General features: G+C 33.4%; 3 protein-coding genes across 7 annotated transcripts; 1 reads left to right on the forward strand and 2 right to left on the reverse strand.

Moving 5' to 3' along the window:
* The first annotated feature begins 465 nt into the window (after positions 1 to 465).
* On the forward strand, positions 466 to 6,024 carry LOC17897070 (protein FAM91A1). Of its 5 annotated transcripts, none has more exons than XM_023789986.1 (12): positions 466 to 576; positions 868 to 1,024; positions 1,170 to 1,287; positions 1,642 to 1,738; positions 1,832 to 1,938; positions 2,236 to 2,358; positions 2,489 to 2,642; positions 3,000 to 3,060; positions 3,159 to 3,514; positions 3,632 to 5,237; positions 5,320 to 5,619; positions 5,707 to 6,024. In XM_023789986.1, the coding sequence occupies exons 2-11, from the start codon at positions 897 to 899 to the stop codon at positions 5,564 to 5,566; spliced, it is 2,997 nt and encodes a 998-aa protein (XP_023645754.1). In that variant the 5' UTR covers positions 466 to 576; positions 868 to 896; the 3' UTR covers positions 5,567 to 5,619; positions 5,707 to 6,024. The 5 variants fall into 5 exon arrangements, with proteins under 5 accessions (XP_023645754.1, XP_023645755.1, XP_023645756.1 ...); XM_023789987.1 differs by having other exon boundaries at positions 572 to 662; XM_023789988.1 differs by lacking the exon at positions 466 to 576 and having other exon boundaries at positions 911 to 1,024; positions 1,170 to 1,240.
* Positions 6,025 to 9,158: 3,134 nt separating this feature from the next.
* LOC17900552 (acyl-acyl carrier protein thioesterase ATL2, chloroplastic) lies at positions 9,159 to 11,237 on the reverse strand. Its single transcript, XM_006304538.1, has 5 exons — positions 11,098 to 11,237; positions 9,901 to 10,001; positions 9,562 to 9,671; positions 9,373 to 9,468; positions 9,159 to 9,281 (listed from the first exon to the last, which is right to left on the reverse strand). The coding sequence occupies exons 1-5, from the start codon at positions 11,235 to 11,237 to the stop codon at positions 9,159 to 9,161; spliced, it is 570 nt and encodes a 189-aa protein (XP_006304600.1).
* A 12,198-nt stretch (positions 11,238 to 23,435) lies between these two features.
* LOC17899263 (MLP-like protein 168) lies at positions 23,436 to 24,065 on the reverse strand. The gene is made up of 2 exons (XM_006304870.2): positions 23,887 to 24,065; positions 23,436 to 23,807 (listed from the first exon to the last, which is right to left on the reverse strand). The coding sequence occupies exons 1-2, from the start codon at positions 24,062 to 24,064 to the stop codon at positions 23,530 to 23,532; spliced, it is 456 nt and encodes a 151-aa protein (XP_006304932.1). The 5' UTR covers position 24,065; the 3' UTR covers positions 23,436 to 23,529.
* Between the last annotated feature and the right edge of the window lie 215 nt (positions 24,066 to 24,280).

Here is a 24,280-nt window from a genome sequence, read left to right on the forward strand (position 1 = left end):
ATCTGAAAGCGCATTCACCTCCGTCGCTAGATTATCGACCTCGAACATCGCCATGGATCCCTATAGTTATTTTTCTCTTTGAAATGTCTGTAATATTTATGTCATACTAATATTTGTTTTCATTAACATAATACGAAAAAGAAAAAAAGCAAATGATTTCCTTTTAATTAAAGAGTTATTTCTAATTAATGTATGTTTAGAAAAATTAAGATTGTAAAAAAAAAAAAGGATACATCTTGTTTTTTTCTCTCTGTTTTTCCTTTATAACTCTTTTTTGCTATTCTATGATGAATTTCATGTATAACAAAAAAACAATAATACGTTCATACAAAAAAAAAAAAATATATATATATATATATATATTTTAAAAATAATAATATTACACAATTTGTGTTGTTCATTATGACTTTGGAGCCCCACATATCAACTTTCAGGCCCACACTCTACCAACTACAGCCCACAGGGCCCATACATGAGCCAAGACCAGTCCTCGTCAATTTTTTTTTTATTTTTTTTTTTAGTCGCTTCAGATCTCATGAGCTTCTAATTTCTCTGGCATCTCCGGTGTGTTCTCAGGTACGACCTCTGATCTCCGATCACCAATTCCACCGTCGCATCTTCTTCAATTCATCCTTGACTCTCCTCTGTATTACGAATCAAAAGTACGAGATCGCTACATTTTTAGAATTTTAGTCTCCGATGTTCTTCGAATCTCACGTCGTTAGTGTTATCATGCTTAGAAAGTTATACTGCATTTTTTGTGATTATAATTTGGTTGCGGAGTTGAAATTGATCTAGGATTTGTGAATTTGTCGGTGTTACGACTTGGTTTGATGATGATTTTGAATTGCTTCTTCTACTGGTTAGATTAAAGCTTAGTTCAAGTTTTGGGGAAGATGCAGCATACTCCAGTAACGATAGAGGATCAGTTGATATCGAAAGCTGTAAGGGAAGAATGTCAATGGGAAAATCTCCCAAAGCGACTCCAATCTATTCTTGGGTCTAAGGATGAATGGCATAAGAGGTTAGTCTTTGAGTTCTTTGAGTCTACGATACGAGAAGCTTCTGCAATGGACATTTTGTATGATTAGGGGATTGAGTTAGCTATGTTGGAATTGAGTTGATTTGTAGGAGTATGATTTTTTTTACTGTTTTGACTCTCGATGCAGGGTTACTACACATTGTATCAAGAAAAGACTCCTGTGGAATACGTGTTTTGCTTGTAAAGTTTGCAAAGAAGGTGAATATTATGAAGATATGATGCGTTACTTGCGAAAGAATTTGGCGGTGCGTGTTGATGGATATCTATTTAAGAGGTTTTTTTTTTTTGTTTTAATTGCATTCTAGTGGAGTTTGCAAATCATTTTGCTGTAGTTTCTGTGTCATTTTCCTGTCTTTATTCCTCATTTTATCTCGTATTTAGTGGCTTTCTCACCACGCAATTTTTTGACTAACAAGGTTTATTTAGATTCTAAAAACCGTACCATGTGAGAGTTATTTAATAATGTGTTTCATACTCTGAAAGGTGGCTGTAGGTTTACTTGGTCGATACAACTTTGTGAACTAGAACGAGATATGAGGCTATATTTTCTGTTACTGTCAGAGGGTCTAATCTTAATTGCTGTTATCAATTACCTGCAGCTGTTTCCATATCACCTCGCAGAGTATGTTTGCCGCGTGATGAGGATATCACCTTTCAGATACTACTGTGACATGATATTTGAAGTCATGAGAAATGGTAAATTGTCGCTTTACTTTAGAGTTCACTTTTCACTTACCCAAAGTGCTAGCCAGCGATTTTGTCATCCTCATTCCTTTTAATTTGACACAGAGCAACCTTATGACAGTATTCCAAACTTCAGTGCGGCAGATGCTTTCCGGCTTACAGGAATAGGGAGGAATGAGTTCATTGATATCATGAATAAATGCAGATCTAAGGTACAATTTCGTCTAGATTCTATACTTGTTTATGTGACTGGCATGTTGTGTAAGTTGTACTCTGCAAAATTTTCTTTTGCTTTGATTTCCGAGTGAAGAATCTTTATATAGATTAAATACGGGAATTCAACATTTACAAACTTTAGATGGATTTTTTCTTGTTTTCATTTTATGTCACTGTAATTTTAAGAAAGTTCAGAGCATTGTAGTGTATCATTATAACTTGGAGCCTATAAGTGGATGTAATTCAACATCTATTATGTCTTATACTTTCCATTCATGTTTTGAGCTTTCCAGAAAATAATGTGGAAGCTGAACAAATCAATTGCAAAAGACTTCTTACCTACTCAACCTGTGGATTTCCCTATTGACCCTTGGTGGGGTGTTTGCCTTGTTAACTTCACCATAGAAGAGTTTAAGGTAATCTAAGCTCTCTTTATCTTTTCATTTCTTCCTTTCCAAACTAATTTTACTAGGATTGAACGATGGCACTATCATCCTACTTGTTCCTTGTCTGATAACAGAACTGGTTTCCTTGTTCTTTGCATAGAAACTTTCAGAAGATGAGATGGCAACAATAGATAAAATCTGCAAAGAAGAAGCAAATGCCTATATTCTCTTCGATCCAGAAGTCATTAAAGGTCTGTACCAGAGGGGATTGGTATATTTTGATGTCCCAGTCTATCAGGATGACCGCTTTAAAGGTGAGTTTTTGTTTGCCAGTATTTCTTATCACTTCATCTCTTCTATCTCTGCTTACAGTGTACTTCAAGGGTTGAATATGTTGAATTTTTGCTAAGACATATTGTCACATCAGTTGATTCCAAAAACAGTTTCATAACCATCTGTTCATATAACTAAAATTTATCATTGTTTATCAAGACTATTTCATGCCACTTTTATTTACTTGGAAAAAAGCCAGTGAAGCTCCTAGATAATATGTCAGTCTCATAAGGCTGTTCTTAGATTCATGTCAGTCTCATATATATATATATATATATATTTTTACTGCGAGACTCAGATTTCACTTAGATGCATGTCCTTTTGCATTCATGTTTCAGTTTCAAAGCTTGAAGGGTTCATTTCTAACAGAGAGCAGTCTTACGAAGATCCCATTGAAGAGTAAGGGAACTATTCTGCCACATGGAAGCTTATCTTATCTTGGTTTTGCTACCCCTGATATTATCTAGGAGTCTAATAGCTGCAACTACATTTTGCAGATTACTCTATGCAGTTTTTGTAGTTTCAAATGAGAATTCAACAGTTGCAGAGCTGGCATCCACTTTGCAAGCTGACGTAACTCAATTACAGGCTGCTGCGTCTTTTGTTTGCCGATTGGGATGGGCTGTCAAGTTAATTGATCCGTCATCTGTGCTACATGACAAGATTGTGCCTGGTTCTCCGCGTGCCATCCTCAGTGATGAAGAAGATGCATCTCATGCTGATGGTGAGGCGGCTCAACATGGAGAGAATTTAGGGACAGAAAGCTCAGGATCACGTTCTAGTCATGTTCGGGTTGCTTTCATAGTTGATGCTAATATAACATCGTATCTAATGATGGGTTCTGTGTCACCAGGTAAACTTTCCTAGTTCTATTTGATGTCTAGCTTATGAGTAACTGTTATCTTTGAAAGAGGATCACTTTGTGCATTATTCTAATATATTCTATTCATGTTCATGAACGCTATTGTAGGATTGAAATCTCATGCTGTGACACTCTATGAAGCGGGAAAACTTGGACATACTAGTATCCCAGACCTTTGCCAGGATCTGAGCACATTAGAGGGAGCGAAATTTGAGGGTGAACTGCAAGAATTTGCAAATCATGCCTTTAGTCTCCGTTGTGTCCTGGAATGTTTGATATCTGGTGGAGTTGCTACTGATACAATAGTTGATACGATGAGCTTAGGAACTTTGAGCAATGATGAGGCTGTTAGTCTTCTCGCAGATGCTAATTTACCTGATAATTCAGGAGATTCTTTGACCAGCAAAAATAGCGAGGCTTCCATGATTTCTGATGCCCCTCAAGAGGAACCCTTATCGACAGAGCGTGTCCCTGAAAGCACTGAGCATGAAGTAGCTTCCACTACATCGTCCATTGATCCTACTGCCTTGACTGAGAGCTTTAGTTCTAACTTAAACCTTCAGAATGATGAAAAACCAATCTCCATTGAGGGACCCGACATCAGTAAAGGAAACAAGAAAAAGAAATTATATCGTGTTGATATTCTCCGTTGTGAAAGTCTAGCTTCTCTAACTCCTGCTACTCTAGATCGTTTGTTTTCCCGTGACTATGATATTGTTGTGTCAATGATTCCTCTTCCACTTACGACTGTTCTTCCTGGACCGTCAGGCCCTGTTCATTTCGGTCCTCCCTCCCATTCATCCATGACGCAGTGGATGAAACTGGTATTGTATTCAACCGTGGGCACTGGGCCTTTGTCGGTTATCTTAATGAAAGGGCAGTGTCTGCGGATGCTTCCTGCTCCACTAGCTGGCTGTGAGAAAGCTCTCATTTGGTCTTGGGATGGATCTTCGGTTGGTGGTTTAGGAAACAAGTTTGAAGGTAACTTGGTCAAGGGAGGTATTCTGTTGCACTGTTTAAATTGCCTTCTCAAGTGCTCAGCTGTTCTCGTTCAGCCTCTCAGCAAACATGATCTTGATAGCTCTGGAAGAATAGTTACTTTAGATATACCATTACCCCTAAAGAACTCTGATGGTTCCATTCCTCATTTCGGCGACGAGCTTGGACTTCCCCTTGAGGAAAATACAAAGTTAAACTCTCTCTTAACTAAACTGGCAAACAACATGGAGTTAAAGACAGTTGGTTACATTCGCCTTTTGAAACTCTTTAAAGCAAAGGAGTCGTCGGATAACTTTTCTCCGGATAATAATGAGAAGTATGAATGGGTTCCTTTAACTGTGGAGTTTGGGTTTCCACTATTTAGTCCAAAGTTGTGCAACAATATCTGCAAAAGAATCGTCTCGTCACAGTTACTTCAAGCAGATTCACTCATCGAACAACACAATGCAATGCAATGCATAAGGAAAAGGTTGAAAGATATATGTGGACAGTACCAAGCAACAGGTCCATCAGCTAAACTTCTTTACCAGAAAGAACAAGCAAAGGAGCCTACCCGGAATAATAAGCTCATGAACTACGCAAGTGGAAGGTGGAACCCACTCGTGGACCCTTCCTCACCGATTTCAGGAGCCACAAGCGAATTTCAACGGCTCAAACTAGCTAATCGCCAGCGTTGCCGGACTGAAGTTCTGAGCTTCGATGGTAGCATCCTTAGGTTAGTTTCAATTCCTTTCCATGTTTCATGAATTTGTTTTTTCTTTGCTTGGTTGTTGAGAAGTTTTGGGGGGTGGTCGCAGATCCTACACCTTGGCACCAGTATATGAGGCAGCCACAAGGAGCATTGATGAGAATGCACCTTCAAGTACAGCGAAAGCAGATGCTGATGAAGCAGATAGCCGAGAAGTGATTCTTCCAGGACTAAATCTTCTCTATGATGGTTCAGAGTTGCACCCTTTTGATATTGGCGCTTGCCTTCAAGCTCGTCAACCAGTTGCTCTCATAGCAGAAGCTGCTGCTGCGTCTGCATCCCTCGCCCCAAAGTAGACTAGTACTCAAAAAAGATTCTAAACCAGATTTCATTCGACTTTAAGGAAAAGGTAAATGTTGAATTTGGTTTTGGTTTAAGTTTGCCGACTAAAACGAATGACAAAAGATCTAACTCCGCTACATGTATTTGATTGCAGGTCGGGTTTTTGTTTGTTTGTTTTACATCCGCCGCGACCATCAGACCATACTGATGTTGCTTACTAGCAATGCAGTAGGAATTATACGATATAAATATTTGGCTAACGAGCGATATTGAATGTATCCTTATACCCATTTGTATGCTTCGCTTGAATCTTTTTTTTGAAGACTGTAGTGTCAAGGAAGCTGTGGTTTATAGAGGATGTTATAGAGTTTTGGGTTGGGATGAAAAGTGTGTTGCACAGATTTTATATCAATTTGTTCCACAATTGATTTGCCCGGTTATTAGATGAAAGTCTTTTTTTCCTAATAACAAATTAGATTTTCAAATTTCAACACAAAAAAAAAAAAAAAATCTCTTTTGGCTACGTGTATGTGTTTACATCATTATGATCTTAACATCATTTGCTAAAATTTTATCAAAGATGTAATTAATAGTAATTACAAAATCAATATATTAAAATTTAAAAATCATTAGAACTCTCATAAATTAAACTCACATTGAGAAAATACCACATTACTATAATTCATATTAAAAAAATATTAAAACTACATCTTCTAATATTTTCGACCTATAATAAAGTTTTAATATTTCCTCCACAAAAATCATTACCATAATAGAATTTCATGTCTTTTGACTATTTTCCCTTAATTTGTAGTGAAATTAATGGCTAGGCAAGATTTATTAAAATATAAATTTGGCTGATGATAGCAATCTCCATGAGCTATAGACGTGTAACTAGGATTACCCTGTACTTTTATCCCTGTCTAATTTAGCATATACTATATATAAACTTCTTAATATTACTTAAATCAATAATAATCTCCCTAGTTAGAAAATTCTTTATTTTTTTTTTATTTTTTTTTGAATAATCAAAAAGGTTATGGGCGGAAGCCCATAAATCTGAAATATACTAGATCACTTCTCATGGCCACTATAGATTAGTATAGAACCGAGCTTCATGTCTTTTTACTTTACATACACATAATACTAACATGCACACAGAAACATGTACTATATGTTACGTAAATGAAGAAGATCTCATGGAGCTATATATGTGTAAATTTGTTACTGAAATTAGAGAGATGATGCCCAGAAGGTGGTGGGCTAGTGGTAGGGGAGCTTAGGAGGAAGGGTGCAACTCCCAGGTTGTCTCCACTTTGCTGTTAACACCATTTTTCTTGGAAGTCTGTCAGTTGGGCTTAGGTCCAATTGGTTTACCTGATAATCAGAAATGTAGGCGGTCTAATTCCCCTCGGGCATTAGTCGGAAAGCGTTAATCTGGATTCAGACGATGTGGTAGCCCAACACCTAGGTATTGGCGACGAGTCCACATTGTAGCACCTCGGTGTGATCCTCCCAGAGCTGACCGGATCAGCCGATCGGGTTTATCACAAAAAAAAAAAAAAAAATTAGAGAGATGGACCTTGTGCTTCCTTTCAGTTCGAGACATGCGAAAGGCTTGAAGGCTTTTGCGCTTCGAAAAGGCAAGATATTAAGTGGTCGCCTCCACGAACATATGGAACAACCACATGCATATTTGGAGCTGTCTTGCCTGTAGTTTGAAACATTGCCAAACAAGTTTTTTGTTTGGTTTGTGAATATTGGTTTCACTATATATATAGAGGATTACAGATGAATATTTGGATGCAAAATGCATTTATTGTAAAACAGTTTTCTTGGTGAATAAATTTTACATGAAAAGTACTTGGGTTTACCCCTAGGGATGAACTACTCTTGTTCACCCCCTCTTAGTTAACCAATCAAAATACAACAATATGCCATGTTAATTTTTTATCTAAAAATGTAAATCAAAATTAGAATAAAAAATAAAACAAATTCTGAAAGATTTTTATTAAGAAAATATATTTCGGTTTGGGTTTATAAAAAAGTGGTTAGAGTTTAGATTTTGTCATCAAACGGAATTATATTTCGGTTTGGGTTGACAAAATAATGGTTAGAGTCTAGATTTTGTAATTCAACGAAATTATATTTTGGCTTGGGTTGACAAAATAGTGGTTAGGGTTTAGATTTTGTAATTAGACAAAATTATAATTCGGTTTGGGTTAATAAAATAGTTTTTAGTGTTTAGATTTTATAAATAAACGAAATTATATTTTCGGTTTGGGTTTATAAAAGAGTGGTTAAGGTTTATTTTATTTTTGATTTATTTTTTAAATATAATAAGACATGACATATTGTTGTATTTTGATTGGCTAATCCGGTGAATAAGTCCTAGTGGTGAACCCAAGTATTTGCCCATTTTACATTCATGAAAAACAATTCCCTAATAACACTAAACTAAAATCTGTATAACGTCATTTAGACCACTATTTTCGTAATAAGAAACATAATTATTTAATTACACGTAAGTTTATATCGCCTCTAGGTACGTAGAAAATGATAAGCCATTCCATTGGGTAAAACACTATCTTCACAACATCACGTTTGAATTTTAGTTTTGTTAGTCTTTTCGTTTAAATTTTACAAATCATAACTTACTAACTTTTGTTTTGCTTAGATCGGATGATTGCTTTAGTGTTTTGTTCTTTTTTTCTCGTGGATTCACAACTTTGTATGCTACTCAATAATATAACAATATACTATGTGGTAGAGACTAGAGAGTGAATAAAATTGTAACATTTTACTCGTATCACTCAGTAGGAGGAATCCTCGCGTGTGAAACAATCGTAATCAGACACGTTCTTAGCTAATCAGACAATCTTATAAATGAAACATGATTCAGATTGAGACATTGCTGAAAATAATTTGGAGCAACGAATAATTCATGCTAGAAAATAATTTCCACATGTTCATTAATGAGCAACGAATAGTTATATATAAAGTACTCAATAGTAGTTTTGATTGCAGCAACGAATAGTCATATATATAGTACTCAATAGTAGTTTTGATTGGAGCAACGAATAATTCGGAATAAATTCCAAATTTCACAAGGCAGACTTAGGTATATGGTATTCAAATTTCAGATAGTACCACTAATCACTTTAGTGAACTACATAATCTACGGAGCCAACTGATTTGAAAATAGCACGTTCATCTCGCTTTTTTGTTCATTTTGGCCTAGTAGAGTCGGAAACTCGGAGCCTATCACAGAAAAGCTACCCGGGGTCCTCTCAAGCGCCGAGCAATTCGCGATGAAAAAAGTAGTCCTTCTTGCCGGAGCTGAAATAGCCGGGTGCATGTGAAGAGGTTTTATTTGTGTTTTGAAATCATAGTTTAATATAAATGGTTTGAAATATAGTCTAATATAATTTATAGATTATTATCCTCCTAAGATCAAGTGACTATTCAATTCTTGAAAACTAAATATCAAACATTGTAGTATCATTTTTAATCTCTCGATAGTAGTTGTCTCAAGATAATATCACACCATTATGCAGCATGAGCTTACACACTCTGATATATAAAACATAAGACTGTGGGAAAGAGTTAATTAGTATCATCTTCTTGGCGTTGGAAGTGAACAAAGTTTGATCGTATATCAGATGGAATACGAGTAACGCGGTACTTGTTGTCAAGCCAGACACCAGTTCCTTTTGCCTCCAAAATAGGCTGCTTTGTTCATCACACACCAAAACAATCCTAATTAGATCTCACAAGTAATAAACCAACACAAAGGCTTGACGGGAGCAACAAAACTAACCTCTTGATTTGGAAGTTTATAAATGAAATGTTCAAAGTAAACGCGCGCAATAGTTACTCCCGTTATCCTCGATTTCACCACGAATTTGCATCCACTCTGCTCAGAGAAATCAATTAGTCAAATATACAAAACTTTTGAGACTATAAATTAAAATGTAACAAGTTTTAGGAAAAGAGTGGTCAAAGTTACACGTAAAGGTGCAAGGAACTTTATTGTCAACTCAGAAATTGCCAAGGCTTCACCAGAACGAGCTATTTCTTCACAACTAATACCGATACTTTCCAAAAACTCGTGTCGACCTTAGTAAGAAAACAAGTTGTACAAAACATATTTGGTGAGAACTGTATGTAGGTTATAAGTCTTAGACCGTCATTATTAATGGTCTCTTAACAAATGTTAGAGCTAAGATTTGTTAGAGAGACTCTTATATAAGAGCCATTTATTAGCAAATCTTATCCTTAATAGTATAACCACGCAGTAGTCTCTAACTCGACTCCATATCTGAGACAGCGACGAAAGTTAACTTACTATGTTGGCAGTAGTTTGCGTAAACAGCATTGTTCACAACACCAAATTGATCCAGTTCATAATCGCGAACTTTAAGTTCAATCTCATGGAACCCATTCATTCTGCCATATGGAAATTTAATAAGTTTATATAAATATGAAATATATCAAATCACTCCCTCTTGGCCACGGTAGAAATGTTAAGTATACATAAGAGACATTTGATTTATTACATAGTTAGAGAAGAGGATAGCATGGAGCTATAAATTTGTGAAAACATTAACTTTGATGATTTCATGGTGTTTCATATTCATATTCATATTGTGCTTTAAAACTAAAAAAAAATAATGATAAGTAAAACCTACAAAAGAAATAAATTAATGTTTGAACATAATTTGAAAAAACTATCGCATGGCCTTATATTTTTGAATTAACCTTAGGCTTCTTTACGCGTAAATTGTGGTCTGAAGCAAAAAAAAAACCTTTTTTCCTGTTTTTATAATTTAAAGTACTAAGAAAATAGTATAGTTTTAACAAAAAACCCAACCAAGAAATAAACAATAAAATAGCAAAACTTTGAGGGAAAAAACTAATTAGTCTCCTTAAATATAAGTCTCCTTATAAAAAATATAAACTACTCATTTTTTTTTTTTTTTCCTTTTTTGTTGATGTTTAGAATTCTAATCTTTAAAAAAGAAAAAAAATCATAAAGAAATATCACATATGATAAAATCATAAAAGAAAGATAAAAGAAAGGTCAAAATATTCTCACACAAACCATTTTCTTCGTTAAAAGAACTATGCAAGTCCAAATACTATATATATCAAAACCCGTTACACACAGTATCATAGCAAAACTGTGGCCTCATAAAAGTTTAAAATCTAGGGCAAGCGGCATGAGTATGGACTGAGTATATAGTAGTTAATAAACCGATGTTAAATATTTGCATAAGTATTCCAAGTATCATTTCTATAAGTGATGTAATATTCCTTTGTATCACATATAATTAATGCAAATTAAAGATGCAAAATAAATGATACAATCAACTCATTTATGTATATCTACAAACTTTAAGGATTACACTACAAGAAAACATATCGATTTTCGACCACCATTTCCGACCAAAATAATAGTCGGAAATTTTCCGACAAATTTCCAACCATTTTCCCACTAATGTATAGGTTTTGGCTTATAAATTAAAATTAGATATATATGTACCCTTTGCATCCTTTTAGTTCGAGGCATGAGAGAGGCTTGAAGGTTTTTGCACTTCGAAAAGGCAAGCTAGGTGGTCGTCTCCACGAACATGGAAACACCAAATGAGTATTTGGAGCCGTCATGCTGGTAGCTTGAAACATTATTGCACTATTTTGGAATGAGGATACCCTAGCGTGATGAGTACGTAGTTGACAACTTTTTTTTTTTTTTTTTTTTTTGTAGTTGACAACTTTTTAGTTTGGTATATATAGAAGAATACAGATGTATTTAACATGTTTACGTAACTTACAGTATCTTCTAGAGTACAGTATATAAAAACAATCAGTCTACGAGTACAGTATCTTGGTCCATCATGATAGGTAACCAAGATGGTTTGTGTTAGGGTCATCGACGAATAAAAATTGATCAATTTATTTGTTTGTTTAAGGGCGATTAGGGTTTAAGGGTTTGGATTTCTGAAACACCCTAACCCGGAAACTAAAAATTCATCGGAGAAAACATTCCGACGAGACTTCCGGCGAGAAATCAACTTAATAAAAACATACTTAAAAACATGCGTAAACCATTTTAAACACATTTATAACGAACATAACTCCATACAATCAACAATAAGAACACATTTACCTCCATGTGTACCTTATCGAATCGGAGTCTCTGAATCGCACATCATCCATCCGTATCAACCTTGCTAATGATCCAGCCTTCATGACTCCATTCTCGCATCACCGAACACGTCTCCTTCATTCATCGCTCACCATCCCTTATTGTTTCTTAGTCACACAACCAACCATCCCCAAGTGACCGAGTAACAATAAGAGATGGGCTGGATGCTTGATCCGTCCAGCCGCGGACATTCTTCTCCGCCAATTGCTACGTTCGACCCTTGGTCGCCAATCATCAGTCATTCTCGATCCGATCATACACGCTTCAACCATCCTTCGATTATTACACCGGCACACTAGCTGTATCGCGTGATATCGCAATAGGATTCCCATCCGAACATACATATCGCCAGATAGCCCATCTAACGATTCTTAATAACGATCTTTCGGCCACCGACGTACACACTCTCGATACCATTAATCTCCCTCGAGTACTCTCGATAAGACATACTTAGAAACCTGTTCCTCGATTTCTCCATAGAACATCTTCGATCGTCCATCACCTCTCGATGCGATCCGTTTATACCTCGATCGTTTCGCCCACCGAGACTATTTCATACGTTTCCACCGGATTCTTCATCCGCAATAATCGTCGATCTCGATCCAAGAATACAAGATCTCGATCCTCATAAAATACTCTCGATAACTCTCACTCTTTTTCTCTTCTTTCTCGATCTCTTCCTTGACGGCGCTCAAAACGCACAATAACGAATGATAAACCCTAGTTCCATCGAGCCATCTTTTATACTCTCGAGTAAACAGCCGATCCTCCGATATTCTCTCGAGAATATTCGCATATCCCAACACTTAGTCGATAAACTCGACTTAATATCCTTTATTCGCACCCACACTCGCAGGCCACGAGTTTGGGCCGATAGAAAGCCCACGGACTAGCACTTTATCGATAGCCACTCGACCAATTCTGTCCGGACATCGATAGCTTCCGACAACCATCCGAAAATTCGGCATTCTAGATAAGCTTCCGACAAAACATGTCCGAAAGACACTCTTGTCCGAACCAACCGAACAATACATCGATCCTCACCGAATATTCGGATTTCCATCCGCTAATACCGATCCTTATCGATAAACCTTCGATCACATCTAACATTTTCTCGATCATGGAAAAATCCTTCGATAAACTTACACATATACTCGACAATAGGCTTCCGGATACCATCCAAGAAAAGCCGGAGACGGGCGTTACAATTTCCCTCTACGAGTGAATTCTAGGATTCATTTCTATTCTTTATAAGCAATTAGAATTTGACACCTGATCAGTTAAATTAAAATTATTTATCTGTATAACAAAGATTAACATAAATCGTTAAATTAAATCATATAACAATATATCCAGGAAAATACTTAGGTTCATCCAGGAAAAATACAACAATATGCCATATCTTTTTCTTTTTTAAAAAAATAAATCAAAATTGAAATCAGAAAAATAAAACAAATTACGGAAACAAATTATGCAAGATATTTTACTAAGGAAATTATATTTCAGTTTGGGTTAATACAAGAGTGGTTAGAGTTTATAATTATATTTCGGTTTGGGTTCATAGAATATTAAGGTTTGTTTCAGTTTCTGATTTTGATTTTGATTTCTTTTTTTAAATATAATATGACATGTCATATAGTTATATTTTGATTGATTAATTAAGAGGGGGTGAATAAGAGAGATTCACCCCTAAGGGTGAACCAAAGTATTACTTATCCAGAGTCTATATATCCGTTTTGATATATAAGAAAGAGACAATGTTTTTTTTTGTGACAATTATAAACGAAACAATTATATCGGTTTGGGCTTATAAGAGAATATTATGGTTTATAAATTACATTTAAACGAGATTATATATCGGTTTAAGGTTACATGTTGATTTTGGTTCATTAAAAATGGTTAGGTTTTAGAACGAGGTTATATGTCGGTTTGGATTTATAATAGAGGATTATAATTTATATTTCACAATCAAACAAAATTATATGTCGGTTTGAATTTACAAAAAACTGATTAGAGTTTAAAATTATAATTAGACGTGCTTAAGTGATGGTTTCGACTTTATAAAAAAGTGATTAAGGATTAGATTTTATCATTTTATTTATTTTATTAGTACGTAGATGCATGGTACATTCTGATCGATTAGAAAAAGAGGGAGCGAATAAAATGATTCATCCAAGAAGTGAACTCAAGTATGAAGATGCAGTTCCAGAATAGCTTGATGTGAAGATCAGGAAGCTGCATCTGTTCAGACGCCTGAGATCACATCAGACGCCTGGGATCACATCAGACACTTGAAGTTGATGACATGGAGTCGTAGGATGACGTGGCAAAGCTTAAGTGGATGGAGTGACGTGCTAAGGAAGATTTCTTGCTTGGCAGCAAAGATAGAGACGAATTGCGTGTGAAGATATTGTGAATATTCTTCACATCAAATAAGGAAAGGATGAGCTTGACAAGCAAGCATATTCCGTTTCGGTGAGATCCTCGAAGATCCTAGGGTTAGGGTTTCGAGTAGTTAGTATAAATAGTCTAGGGTTGGCCACGAGCCACTTTGAACACTTTAGACTCTTTGTACGTGATTGTAAACTTCGAAGCTAGCAAAACAAAAAGCTGAGAAGGTGAGTGTTTATTTTCTCTTGGGACTACACGGGTGTAGGAGAGATAGGTTTTAGTGCTCGTTCTTTAGTCGGGTTCAATTCTATTGGGAGGAATAGATTGAGTAAGAGCCGAGACAAAATTGTATCCTAGGAAAAGATAAATTTTGTTAATAAAGATCGAAGGAAAAAGCGTTTGCTTGGCGCGTTCCAAGCGTAACTGTCTGTGTTTCTCTATACGTTTTCAAAGTATTGTTCTTAGAAGAATTAATTTGTTTGATTAGCTATAACAAAGTAAAAAGACGAAAAATTCACCAATCTAAAATCTTCTAAAATCCTAGTTTCAATACACCCCCTAATTCTTTTGTATCAAGATTCACACAATACCTAATTAAAGAACAAAAGCATTTAGGCATCTCTACATTAATATCGCATATGATAAATGATAACCATTTTGGTTTCCATTTCAAATGAAAATCCGTAACGTTATAGCATTCGTCAATCATTCTTTTTAGGGGTATTTTCCAAATTTAATTGTGAGAGGGTGTATTAAAAATCTACATGAAGTCACTACATCCTAGGGCTCCCACAAAGTCAAATTCTAAATTACTCGTCGAAACTAAGGGGGTGTATTCAAAGTAACATTTTAAGAGATTTGAGTTTTATTGAGATTTCGATGATTTTCGGTAACTTCATATGATTTATGTAAAATCCTTTCAAATCCCACCTAAAACTATGAGATTTAGATTCTTATATTTTTAAGTAAGGAAGTTATCTGAAATCCTCTGAAATAATTTAAAATCAAATCCACAAACTGTTTTCAATAACAGTGGATTTTAAGGTGGATTTTAAAATGATTAGTTCAATAACACTGGATTTCATGAGACTTTTTAAAATTCATGATTGAATAACACTAGATTTGTAAACTTTTTACAAATCACTTGAAATTCCACTTTAAATACACTCCCCTAAATTCTTGTGATACAACGGTTAGTATATATTTAGATAAAAAAAAGATTATAAAGTTAGACATTCTTATATTGAAGTAATTAAATTAGTAAGGATAAAATTGTTTTTTATGTTTTATAAAATGTTCTTGTTGAAAAGTATTGAGCTAAAAGCCAAAAAGAGCATTTAAAAGTTCGATAAGCTTTTTGATAAAACATGATTGGATGTTAAAAGACATCCAAACTTGACTGAATACAACAAAGATATACCCAATCTTAAAAACATCATGAGATGCTATATATAGGTGTTCATATTTATGAAATGTTGAAGTTACAACCAAATCTTGAAGATGCTAGATTGAACCAATCCGAGAACATAGATAAAACTCCTATCCAAAGATTTGAACACCGTTTAAAGATAACCTTTACAAGAGTCATAATCGAAAGGTTCTAACTCCTACCAAGAGATTCGACAATAGCAAAATCTTCTATCATTACTCATTAGCGCGAGAGGATGAACCATGACAAGTCTTATGAGAGGGTGCGAAGCGTTGTGACAATATGACAAGTTTCGATTTAATATTAAAGAGGCTGAGTATACCGAAACTCATAATCTAGTATTTTAAATAATTTGAGTTTTCATGATTTTTTAAATGATTTTGATGATTTTAGGGAAGCTTGTAAAACCATTCAAATCTCAGCTAAAACTCTAAAATTATGAAATATTTATTTATGTATTTTTAATTAAAGAATTCCTCTCAAATCCTCATAATAACAACTACTCAAATCTGTCAACAAAAAAAAAACTACTCAAATCTATAAACTGTTTTTAATTACTAGTTTTTTTTTTTTGGACAAGAATTACTAGATTTTAAAATATACTTCTTAATTATTAGTTCAGTAACATTGGATTATTTAGATTTTTAAATTCATTATTGAATAACATAAGATTTCATAAATTTTACACAAATAACTTAAAATATTTTATTGAATACACTTTTTAAAAGTTAATTGGAACCAATGAAGACCAACTATAGACCAAAGATCTTGTTAGAGGGAAGTATCTGTTAGATTTAAGTAGATGAAACATCGCCAAAGATTATAACGACATCACTTGGTTATTGCTGTTGGGTTCTTTAACCCAAGTCAACTTTCCATTAGTATGATATTGTCCGCTTTGGGCCTATAACTCAAGCCCGCACGGATTTGTTGGGCTCCTTCCCAAAAGGTCTCATAATAATTGGAGTTGGACTTGACTTATATATTTGAAACTTATCTTTCTAATCTTCCGGTGTGGGATATTGGTTTGTATTCCAATACTCCCCCTCAAACCATATCCAGGTTCACAATCTTGACCTAGGCTCTGATACCAATTGTTGGGTTCTTTAACCAAAGTCAACTTTCCATTAGTATGATATTGTCCGCTTTGGACCTATAACTCAAGCCCGCACGGATTTGTTGGGCTCCTTCCCAAAAGGCCTCATACTAATTGGAGTTGGACTTGACTTATATATTAGAAACTTCTCTTTCTAATCTTCCGATGTGGGATATTGGTTTGTATTCCAATAATTGCGGTGGTCGGGAGTGAGAGAGTGACAACAACACCAAATAGAAACATGCCTAAACACAGGGTGTGAATGGTTACAGCGGTTTGAGCGGACAAAATAATTTATGGATCGAACCGCTTTTTATTTACCATTCACTAATTGTGTCCGTAGTGGTGCGGTTTTAAAGGAAACAAAAGAAAACCCGCTGTAAACCAAGTGCAGACCGTTTTTATGTACAAATAAAGCTGGACCATTGCGGTTTGTTGTCCACCCTAAAAATAGAGTGGACTAAACTCCTGACAGATTTGTCCATTCCAACCGCTGTAATCATTCACACCCATAGAAGCTACAAACAGAGGGTTCCTAATGTTGGTGAATCGTGGCTTTACCAATACAAGATATCGTGTTGATCTTGAATGCCTTGATAATTGTTCTTGAGAGAGAGAGAGAGAGAGAGAAGTGAACCGGAATGTATTTGATTGTATCTACAATGAAATCTATTATAGTAAATGAATCGACAATGAGTAGAGAGATTTATTTATTATATATTAGTCTAAAATTTATCAAAATCTCGATGTAGAAAAATTCTAATACACATTCATGATCGATATCTAAAAGTGAAATTTCTTAGTCTGGTTTTTTTTTTGGCAGCATGTTGAAGAGAAATTAAAGAGAAAAGCTTCTACAACTGAATCTTGTTTTGATGGGTTGTTATGGAGCAGTTTCTGTTTCCCAAATTTCCTCTTATGATGAGTGGTTTGGATCTTATTGCCGGTCTTTTCTGCCTCTATTGCAAAGATTTTAACACCTCATTTTGTATATTGATTCTTTAGGTTCTTTGGTTATGATATATCTCCTTTTTTATCATGTGGTGGTATTTTGATCCTATGTTACCTTAGTTTGTATATTTTTGTTCTTGTTAATTGTAATTTCTCTTCTTGGTAGAGTTTGTAGAAATATAAAATTAGAAAATAAAAAGATATACAATAATTGCAATTTCCTAAAAATATTTATTTTGGTAATGATTTCCTTGTAAGATTTAAGCTGCATCTTTCTTATCTTTTGAGCCAAATTTTTTTTTTGGTATCAAAAAAGTAGAAGAATTATTTTTTTAATTAGTGGATTCTATTCAGGTTTATTGCTGATATCCAAAATAGAAAAATTATTTCATGATTTGACCTTTACATTGGACGATTGATTTTATCTTGATTGAACATACAAAAGACAAAACCAAAAGTCACCCAATTTATATCATGTTTTCAGTTTCAATCTTTAGGTTTTGCATGGAAAATTGAATCATTGTGACTTTTGTTAGAGACTAAAATATTTAATCACAAATTTGTGACTTCGTAGATACAATTTCGTAACATTTTTTTGACATAAATTCATAATTGTTTCGTCATAATATTATAAGGAACAAAGTCGTCCCTAAGTATTGTCTCAAATCGTGATGAAATAGTGTCGATAATACTTAGGGACGACTTTATTCCTTATAAAGTAAATGAAAATTTGAACTTAAAGCTAAACATCCATCTTAAGCTTGATTCAGGTGTATCCAACTCATATTTACCACTTAGTCCCTGCTTAAACAACATGATTATCAATTGATAATACACCAAAAGGGGCATTTCTCAAAAATTCTCTTCTTTTAGTACAATAGATAGAATATCGAATTTCACCAAAACAAAATAGATAGAATATTGAACATTATATTGTTTTTTTATATAGAAAATCAAGTATAAATTTTGAAGTTAATAATAACTATACTGATCTTTATATCATTATATGTTGAATCACAAACTAAGTATAATAATTATTATTGTAAAAAATGTATTACAATTTTTTTGGAGGTAAGAAAGAGTTAAGAATAATTGATTTGATAGACAAAAATTTCATTTGTTAAAAAATTACATACTTTCTAAATAAAATAAATATACATGGATATGTAAGAAATAAACAAACATCCAAACTAAAGAATGAAGATGCTTTCTTTAGCTTGATTTTCTTATTGTGCGATGGTCGGAAATCAATATTTTTGAATCTCCATCGATAATATCATTTTATTATAGCTAGAAAATATCATTAGTATGTATTATTTATTTAAATATATAAGAAAACAATGAAGAAAGAAAGAAATACATAAAAACAAAAAAAACTTGAAAAAGTAAAATATAGTTAAACCAAATATATAATCAATCTCTTACAATGATATCTTAATTGAGTTTTCAACACATGCAAGAACATTAAAAACTAAAAAAAAAAGAAAATATTGAGGGTATGAGATGTGGTGGAGGAGGATGTGAGAATGGTTATTTATAGGATAAAAAGTGATGTAAGTTACATTTCTAAAATAATTAAATTAGAGGAGTTATAATAATAATTTATTGTGTGTTAATTAAAACTAAATAGAGTAAACAAAAAGTCAATTCACAATTTATATTATTTCAGTTACAATTCAGTAGTAAAATGTAGATTTAAAATATGAATTTAAAATATATAATTAAATGTATTAAATATTTGGTTTAATTAAAAATAAATATTATAATTAAAAAATAAATACTAAACGTACCAATAAGAAGAGAGTGAAGTCTTACTTATATATACATGATTCATTTAAACTACGTTGGGTATAATTGTTGGTCGAACTTATTTTATTTTTTGTATACGTCTCAATGAGAATCTAAACAAATATCGGTTTTATAAGAGATGAATAGTGCATATTATTCTCTATACTACTGTGTTTGTTGAACACATGTAACGCTCTAATTGTATATACTACAAGAAAATAGCGAATTAGCGACTACAAAGGAAGTCACTAAACAATCGCTAAACCCTCCTTTTATTCAGGTTTCGCTAAACAATTTTGTAATCTCATAAATAACAATTGTATTTGTATCTCATGTCAAACTAGTTTTAAAATTATAAAATAAAATATAAATAGTTATATACAAAAAGTTGATACGTGTTATTATCTGATCGATAGATGAGACATGTGTCACTATTATTTAAATAACTAGTTTTTAAACCAAATTTTATATGATAAAATATTTAAAATTCAGAAATGAATTAATTTTTGGCTCAATGTTTTCTTTCTTTTACTTGTATCTAGTGTTTACCAGAAACCTAAAATAGAAAATTAATTGCCGTAAACTAAAAATCATTTGACCTTGATTGAATGACAGAACAAAAAGCTATGCATGCTTTCATGTCAGTGTATTCATTTCATGTCCAAAGTATTAAAATATTTTATTTCCCATCACAATGAAATATTAAAGATATCAATCTTATCTCTTAAACATCATTTGTAGAAGGTGCTCATAAAATGATTTGTCAATAATTATATGATTTGCTATAGCTTTATCATAAAAACTTGGAACTTTAGTGATTTGTCAAACCACTGATTGTCATACTCATTCTCGTAAATGATTCAAAGATTTTTTTTTGGTGTCCTAAAAATAATGAGTTTTTTTTTTGTAATTAGTGTTTTTCTTTTCTTTACAAAGCTAAATAAAAGACCGATTAGAATCGCATTAGAACTGAACCATAATTGTTAGTTGTTACTTATGAATAACATTGGAAATCAATTCCTAAATCTGGTATGAATGTTAACCGTGTAAATGTTTTATTCTCCTCATATATATATCCTAATATTATTTGATCAACACATAGATTTGTTTTGAATAATATGTAAACTATATGAGAGATATCCTAAAATAGCAGTAAAACAAGTTTTATAGATAATTATATCACACACTCCTCAAACTTATAGTATAATACTAATTACCAGTACAACATAATATTCTCAATTTTTTTAAAACATTTTCAGGTTTGAATTAACTATTTTATATTTACGATATGGTTTTTAGAGGTAGAATTAGAGTTTAGAATTTAGAATTAAGTTTGAAATTTTAATTATAAAATATAGTGCCATTTTTGAAACTTTAGATAACGAATGCTAAATTTAAAAATATTTTTTTTTTGCGCTACTTATGAGATTTGCGCAAACTGAAACCATTAATATATGTTTATTACTTGACTTGGTCTCAGTTCGGTATGATTTTCGTTTTGGTGGGGGTTCGGCAAAAATATAAACCTCGACGGCCATTCAATCGCTAGCTAGTTCACCTTAATCCGTCCTCTTTCACCGTCCGACTTAACTTATAAATAACTCATAATTTTCAGATTTTGGTTTGCCTACAAAAAAAAAAAAAAAAAAAAAAAGTGGTCGAACACAATCCCTAATTTGATGGACTATGAATCATAAATGCCTGGGAGCAACCCAATCCCTAAAGAAAAATTAGCTAGCTTTTGAGAACGACTCAAATCTATTAAATTGCAATATGATTTTAGGTTTTATTTAGAGATATTAGTATATTACATTACTCATATACTAGAGGACTCATCACGCACATACAATAAAGCCAAGCAAAAGAGTCCCTCCTTAATCATTTCAACGAAGAACTGGATCGGAGCAGTCTCTCTGGGTGAACCACCTTCTCATGAATCATCTCACACTTCATGTTCCACTTCACCACACTCCCAACCCCTCCATGCTTAGGAACAGAGTAAGTATAAAAATTGGCAAGTGTTATTATATGATCGATAGGCGTGACATACGTCGTCACTATTATGTAAAAAATAAATTTTATATAATAAGATATTCTGAAATGATTTAATTTTTGGCCAATGTTTTCTTTCTTTTACTTGTATCTAGTGTTTACCAGAAACCTAAAATAGAAAATTATTTACACTAAACTAAAAATCATTTGACCTTTGATTGAATGAGAACAAAAATCATTATTGTCGTGCGTGGTTCCTTTTCAATCTCTAGCTTTTGATAGTATTCATTTCATCTCCAAAGTATTTAAATATTTTATTTCCCATCACAATCAAAATCTAAAGATAACAATCTTATCTCTTAAACATCATTTGTAGAAGCTAAGTACTCATGGGTTTGTCAATAATTACATGATTTGCTATAGCTTTATCATAAAAACTTGGAACTTTAGTGGCTGACGTTTATTATGTTCCGCCAAAACAAATATTTTTTCTGGTGTCCTAAAAATAATGATATTCTTTGTAATTAGTTTTGTTATCTTACTAAAGCCAAATAACATCGAGTGCGTATGTTAATCTTTTAATTTTTGTGACTGTTCTATCATATATATAATATATATATATAGGACCCATTAGAATATTCTAAAAAAAATTCAATAACTTTGTTCGCCAAACTGAACCATAATTGTATTTCCTATATATATATATATATATTCTCTTATTAGTTATTACTTATGAATAACCATTGAAATCAATTCCTAAATCTTGTATGAATGTTAACCGTGTGAATGTTTTATTCTAATCTTATATCCTAAAATTATTTGATAAATAAATATTTTTTTGAATAATCTGTAAATTATTATATGAGAGATATCCTAAGGTAGCAGTAAAAAAAGTTTTATAGACATTTATATCATACACTCCTCAAACCTATAATATATCATACTACAGTATTCTTAATTTTCTTAAAAACATTTTCAGGTTTGGATTGACTATTTTAGATTTACGAAATGGTTTTTAAGGGTAGGATTAGAGTTTAGAGTTTAATTTAATTTAATTTTTATTTTAAAATACAGTGTTATTTTTGAAGCTTTGAAGATTATAGGCTAAACTTAGAAATAAAATTGGTTTTCGCGCTATTTATGAGATTTGCGCAAACTGAAGCCATAAAAATCTGTTTGTAACTCAACTCGGCCAAAAATATAAACCTCGAAAGCCGTTCAATTGCTGGCTAGTTCACCTTAGTCGGTCATGTTTCACCGTCCGATTTAACTTATAAATGATTCATAATTTTAAGATTTTGGTTTGGTTACAAAAAGAAAAAAAAATGGTTCCCGCTTGTTTTGGTTTCCTCGATATTACAATAATGAATGATATAACACTTCTGAAAAATCCTTGTGATTCCAATCCTTTTGTTAGAGTCATTGCTGCGGGGAAATAGCAAAAAAATCAACCCAGACTATTTGTTGGCGGTATTTTCATACCCAAACTATAATATCCGACAAATAGCAACCTAAACTCTCAAAAATTCAAATTCTCAACCTAAATTATATGAAATCAACCAAAATCAACATATACCGAAACGATATTAGTTAACCACTTAACAGCGATGAGTCAACCGACACCGTCTCAATGACATGACATCGGAGTTGAGTAAAATGACGTTGTTTCGTGAGTTTAGGGTTCTCAAATTGAAGATTCGATGAGTGTTTGCTTTTAGCAATACTTTGATTCGAGAATCCTAAACTCAAGAAACGACGTCATATTTACTCACCTCTGATGTTCCGTCATTGCCTCGGTGTCGGTTGACTCATCGCCGTTAACTAACACTGTTTCAGTATATGTTGATTTTGGCTGGTTTCATATAGTTTAGGTTGGGCATTTAAATTTTTTGTGAGTTCGGGGTGTTATTTACTGATGCATGAGAGCAACCAATCCCTAAAAAAAAATAAGCTAGCTTTTGATGACGACTCAAATCTATAGAATTGCAAAACGATTTAATCTAAGGGATATTAAGGTTTTAGGTTTTATTTAGAGATATTACATTACTGAGAAAGACATACAATACACAAGAGGACTCGTCACACACACAATAACACTCAAGCCAAGCAAAAGAGTCCCTTATTATTCCTCACACAAGAGGTATTGGTCAACCTCCTTAATCATTTCAACGAAGAACTGGAGCAGCCTCTCTGGATGAGGCACCTTCTCATGAATCCTCTCATACTTCATGTTCCACTTCACCACACTCCCAATCCCTCCATGCTTAGGGCTCACCTTCATCGTTTTCAAGAAGCTCTTGTACTCTTTCTTCAAAGGTCCCTCTAAAACCCTCCATTGAATCATATTCTTCTCCATATCCATCACCTCGATCCGATCCTTCGACACTCTTGGCTCTCCATCTGCACCAAAAGGCGTTTATATATAAACCATACTGAAAAGTTTATCTTCTTGCCTAAAATTATATGTAATTTTCATTACCAACTATTAACTTCCACAAGAGTATGCTTCCAACTTTGTCCCACTCTCCTTCGAGCAGATCACATCCCTGAATGTAACGAGTGGCTTTGGAGACGTGTTGCGGTCTTCTCGCGAACATGTGAAACTTAGAAGCCGTAGTTTTGATCTCTACTTCAGCTTCAATCTCCTCCTCTGCCATTTTTTCGCTGCTTTGTTTCTCTATGTCCATGCATGGACTTAAGTGAATTGCAATTAGAATGAATGATTTACTTTGAGTTCGTAGCTCCTTTTATAAAGAGGATGGAGTGAGATGTGATTAATGACTCAGCTTTTTTTTTCTTTTTCTTTTTTTTTTTCTTAAAAATTAAAAGATTGAAGACTGCAAGGTGAAATTCTAAGCAAAATAAATTTAAAT

This window comes from Capsella rubella, unplaced genomic scaffold (genome assembly GCF_000375325.1).
Source record: "Capsella rubella cultivar Monte Gargano unplaced genomic scaffold, Caprub1_0 scaffold_1, whole genome shotgun sequence".
NCBI classification, from domain to species: Eukaryota; Viridiplantae; Streptophyta; class Magnoliopsida; order Brassicales; family Brassicaceae; genus Capsella; species Capsella rubella.

Excerpts from the sequence above, each read along its gene's own strand:
- LOC17897070 (XM_023789986.1), top strand. The coding sequence starts at position 897 with ATGCAGCATACTCCAGTAACGATAGAGGATCAGTTGATATCGAAAGCT. Across the intron at positions 1,739-1,831 it reads ATTTGAAGTCATGAGAAATG|AGCAACCTTATGACAGTATT; the intron begins GTAAATTGTCGC and ends AATTTGACACAG. Across the intron at positions 3,061-3,158 it reads TACGAAGATCCCATTGAAGA|ATTACTCTATGCAGTTTTTG; the intron begins GTAAGGGAACTA and ends TACATTTTGCAG.
- LOC17900552 (XM_006304538.1), bottom strand. The coding sequence starts at position 11,237 with ATGTTTCAAGCTACCAGCATGACGGCTCCAAATACTCATTTGGTGTTT. Across the intron at positions 10,002-11,097 it reads GAACTAAAAGGATGCAAAGG|AATGAATGGGTTCCATGAGA; the intron begins GTACATATATAT and ends TCCATATGGCAG. Across the intron at positions 9,282-9,372 it reads ATAAACTTCCAAATCAAGAG|CCTATTTTGGAGGCAAAAGG; the intron begins GTTAGTTTTGTT and ends TGAACAAAGCAG.
- LOC17899263 (XM_006304870.2), bottom strand. The coding sequence starts at position 24,064 with ATGGCAGAGGAGGAGATTGAAGCTGAAGTAGAGATCAAAACTACGGCT. Across the intron at positions 23,808-23,886 it reads CTTGTGGAAGTTAATAGTTG|ATGGAGAGCCAAGAGTGTCG; the intron begins GTAATGAAAATT and ends CTTTTGGTGCAG.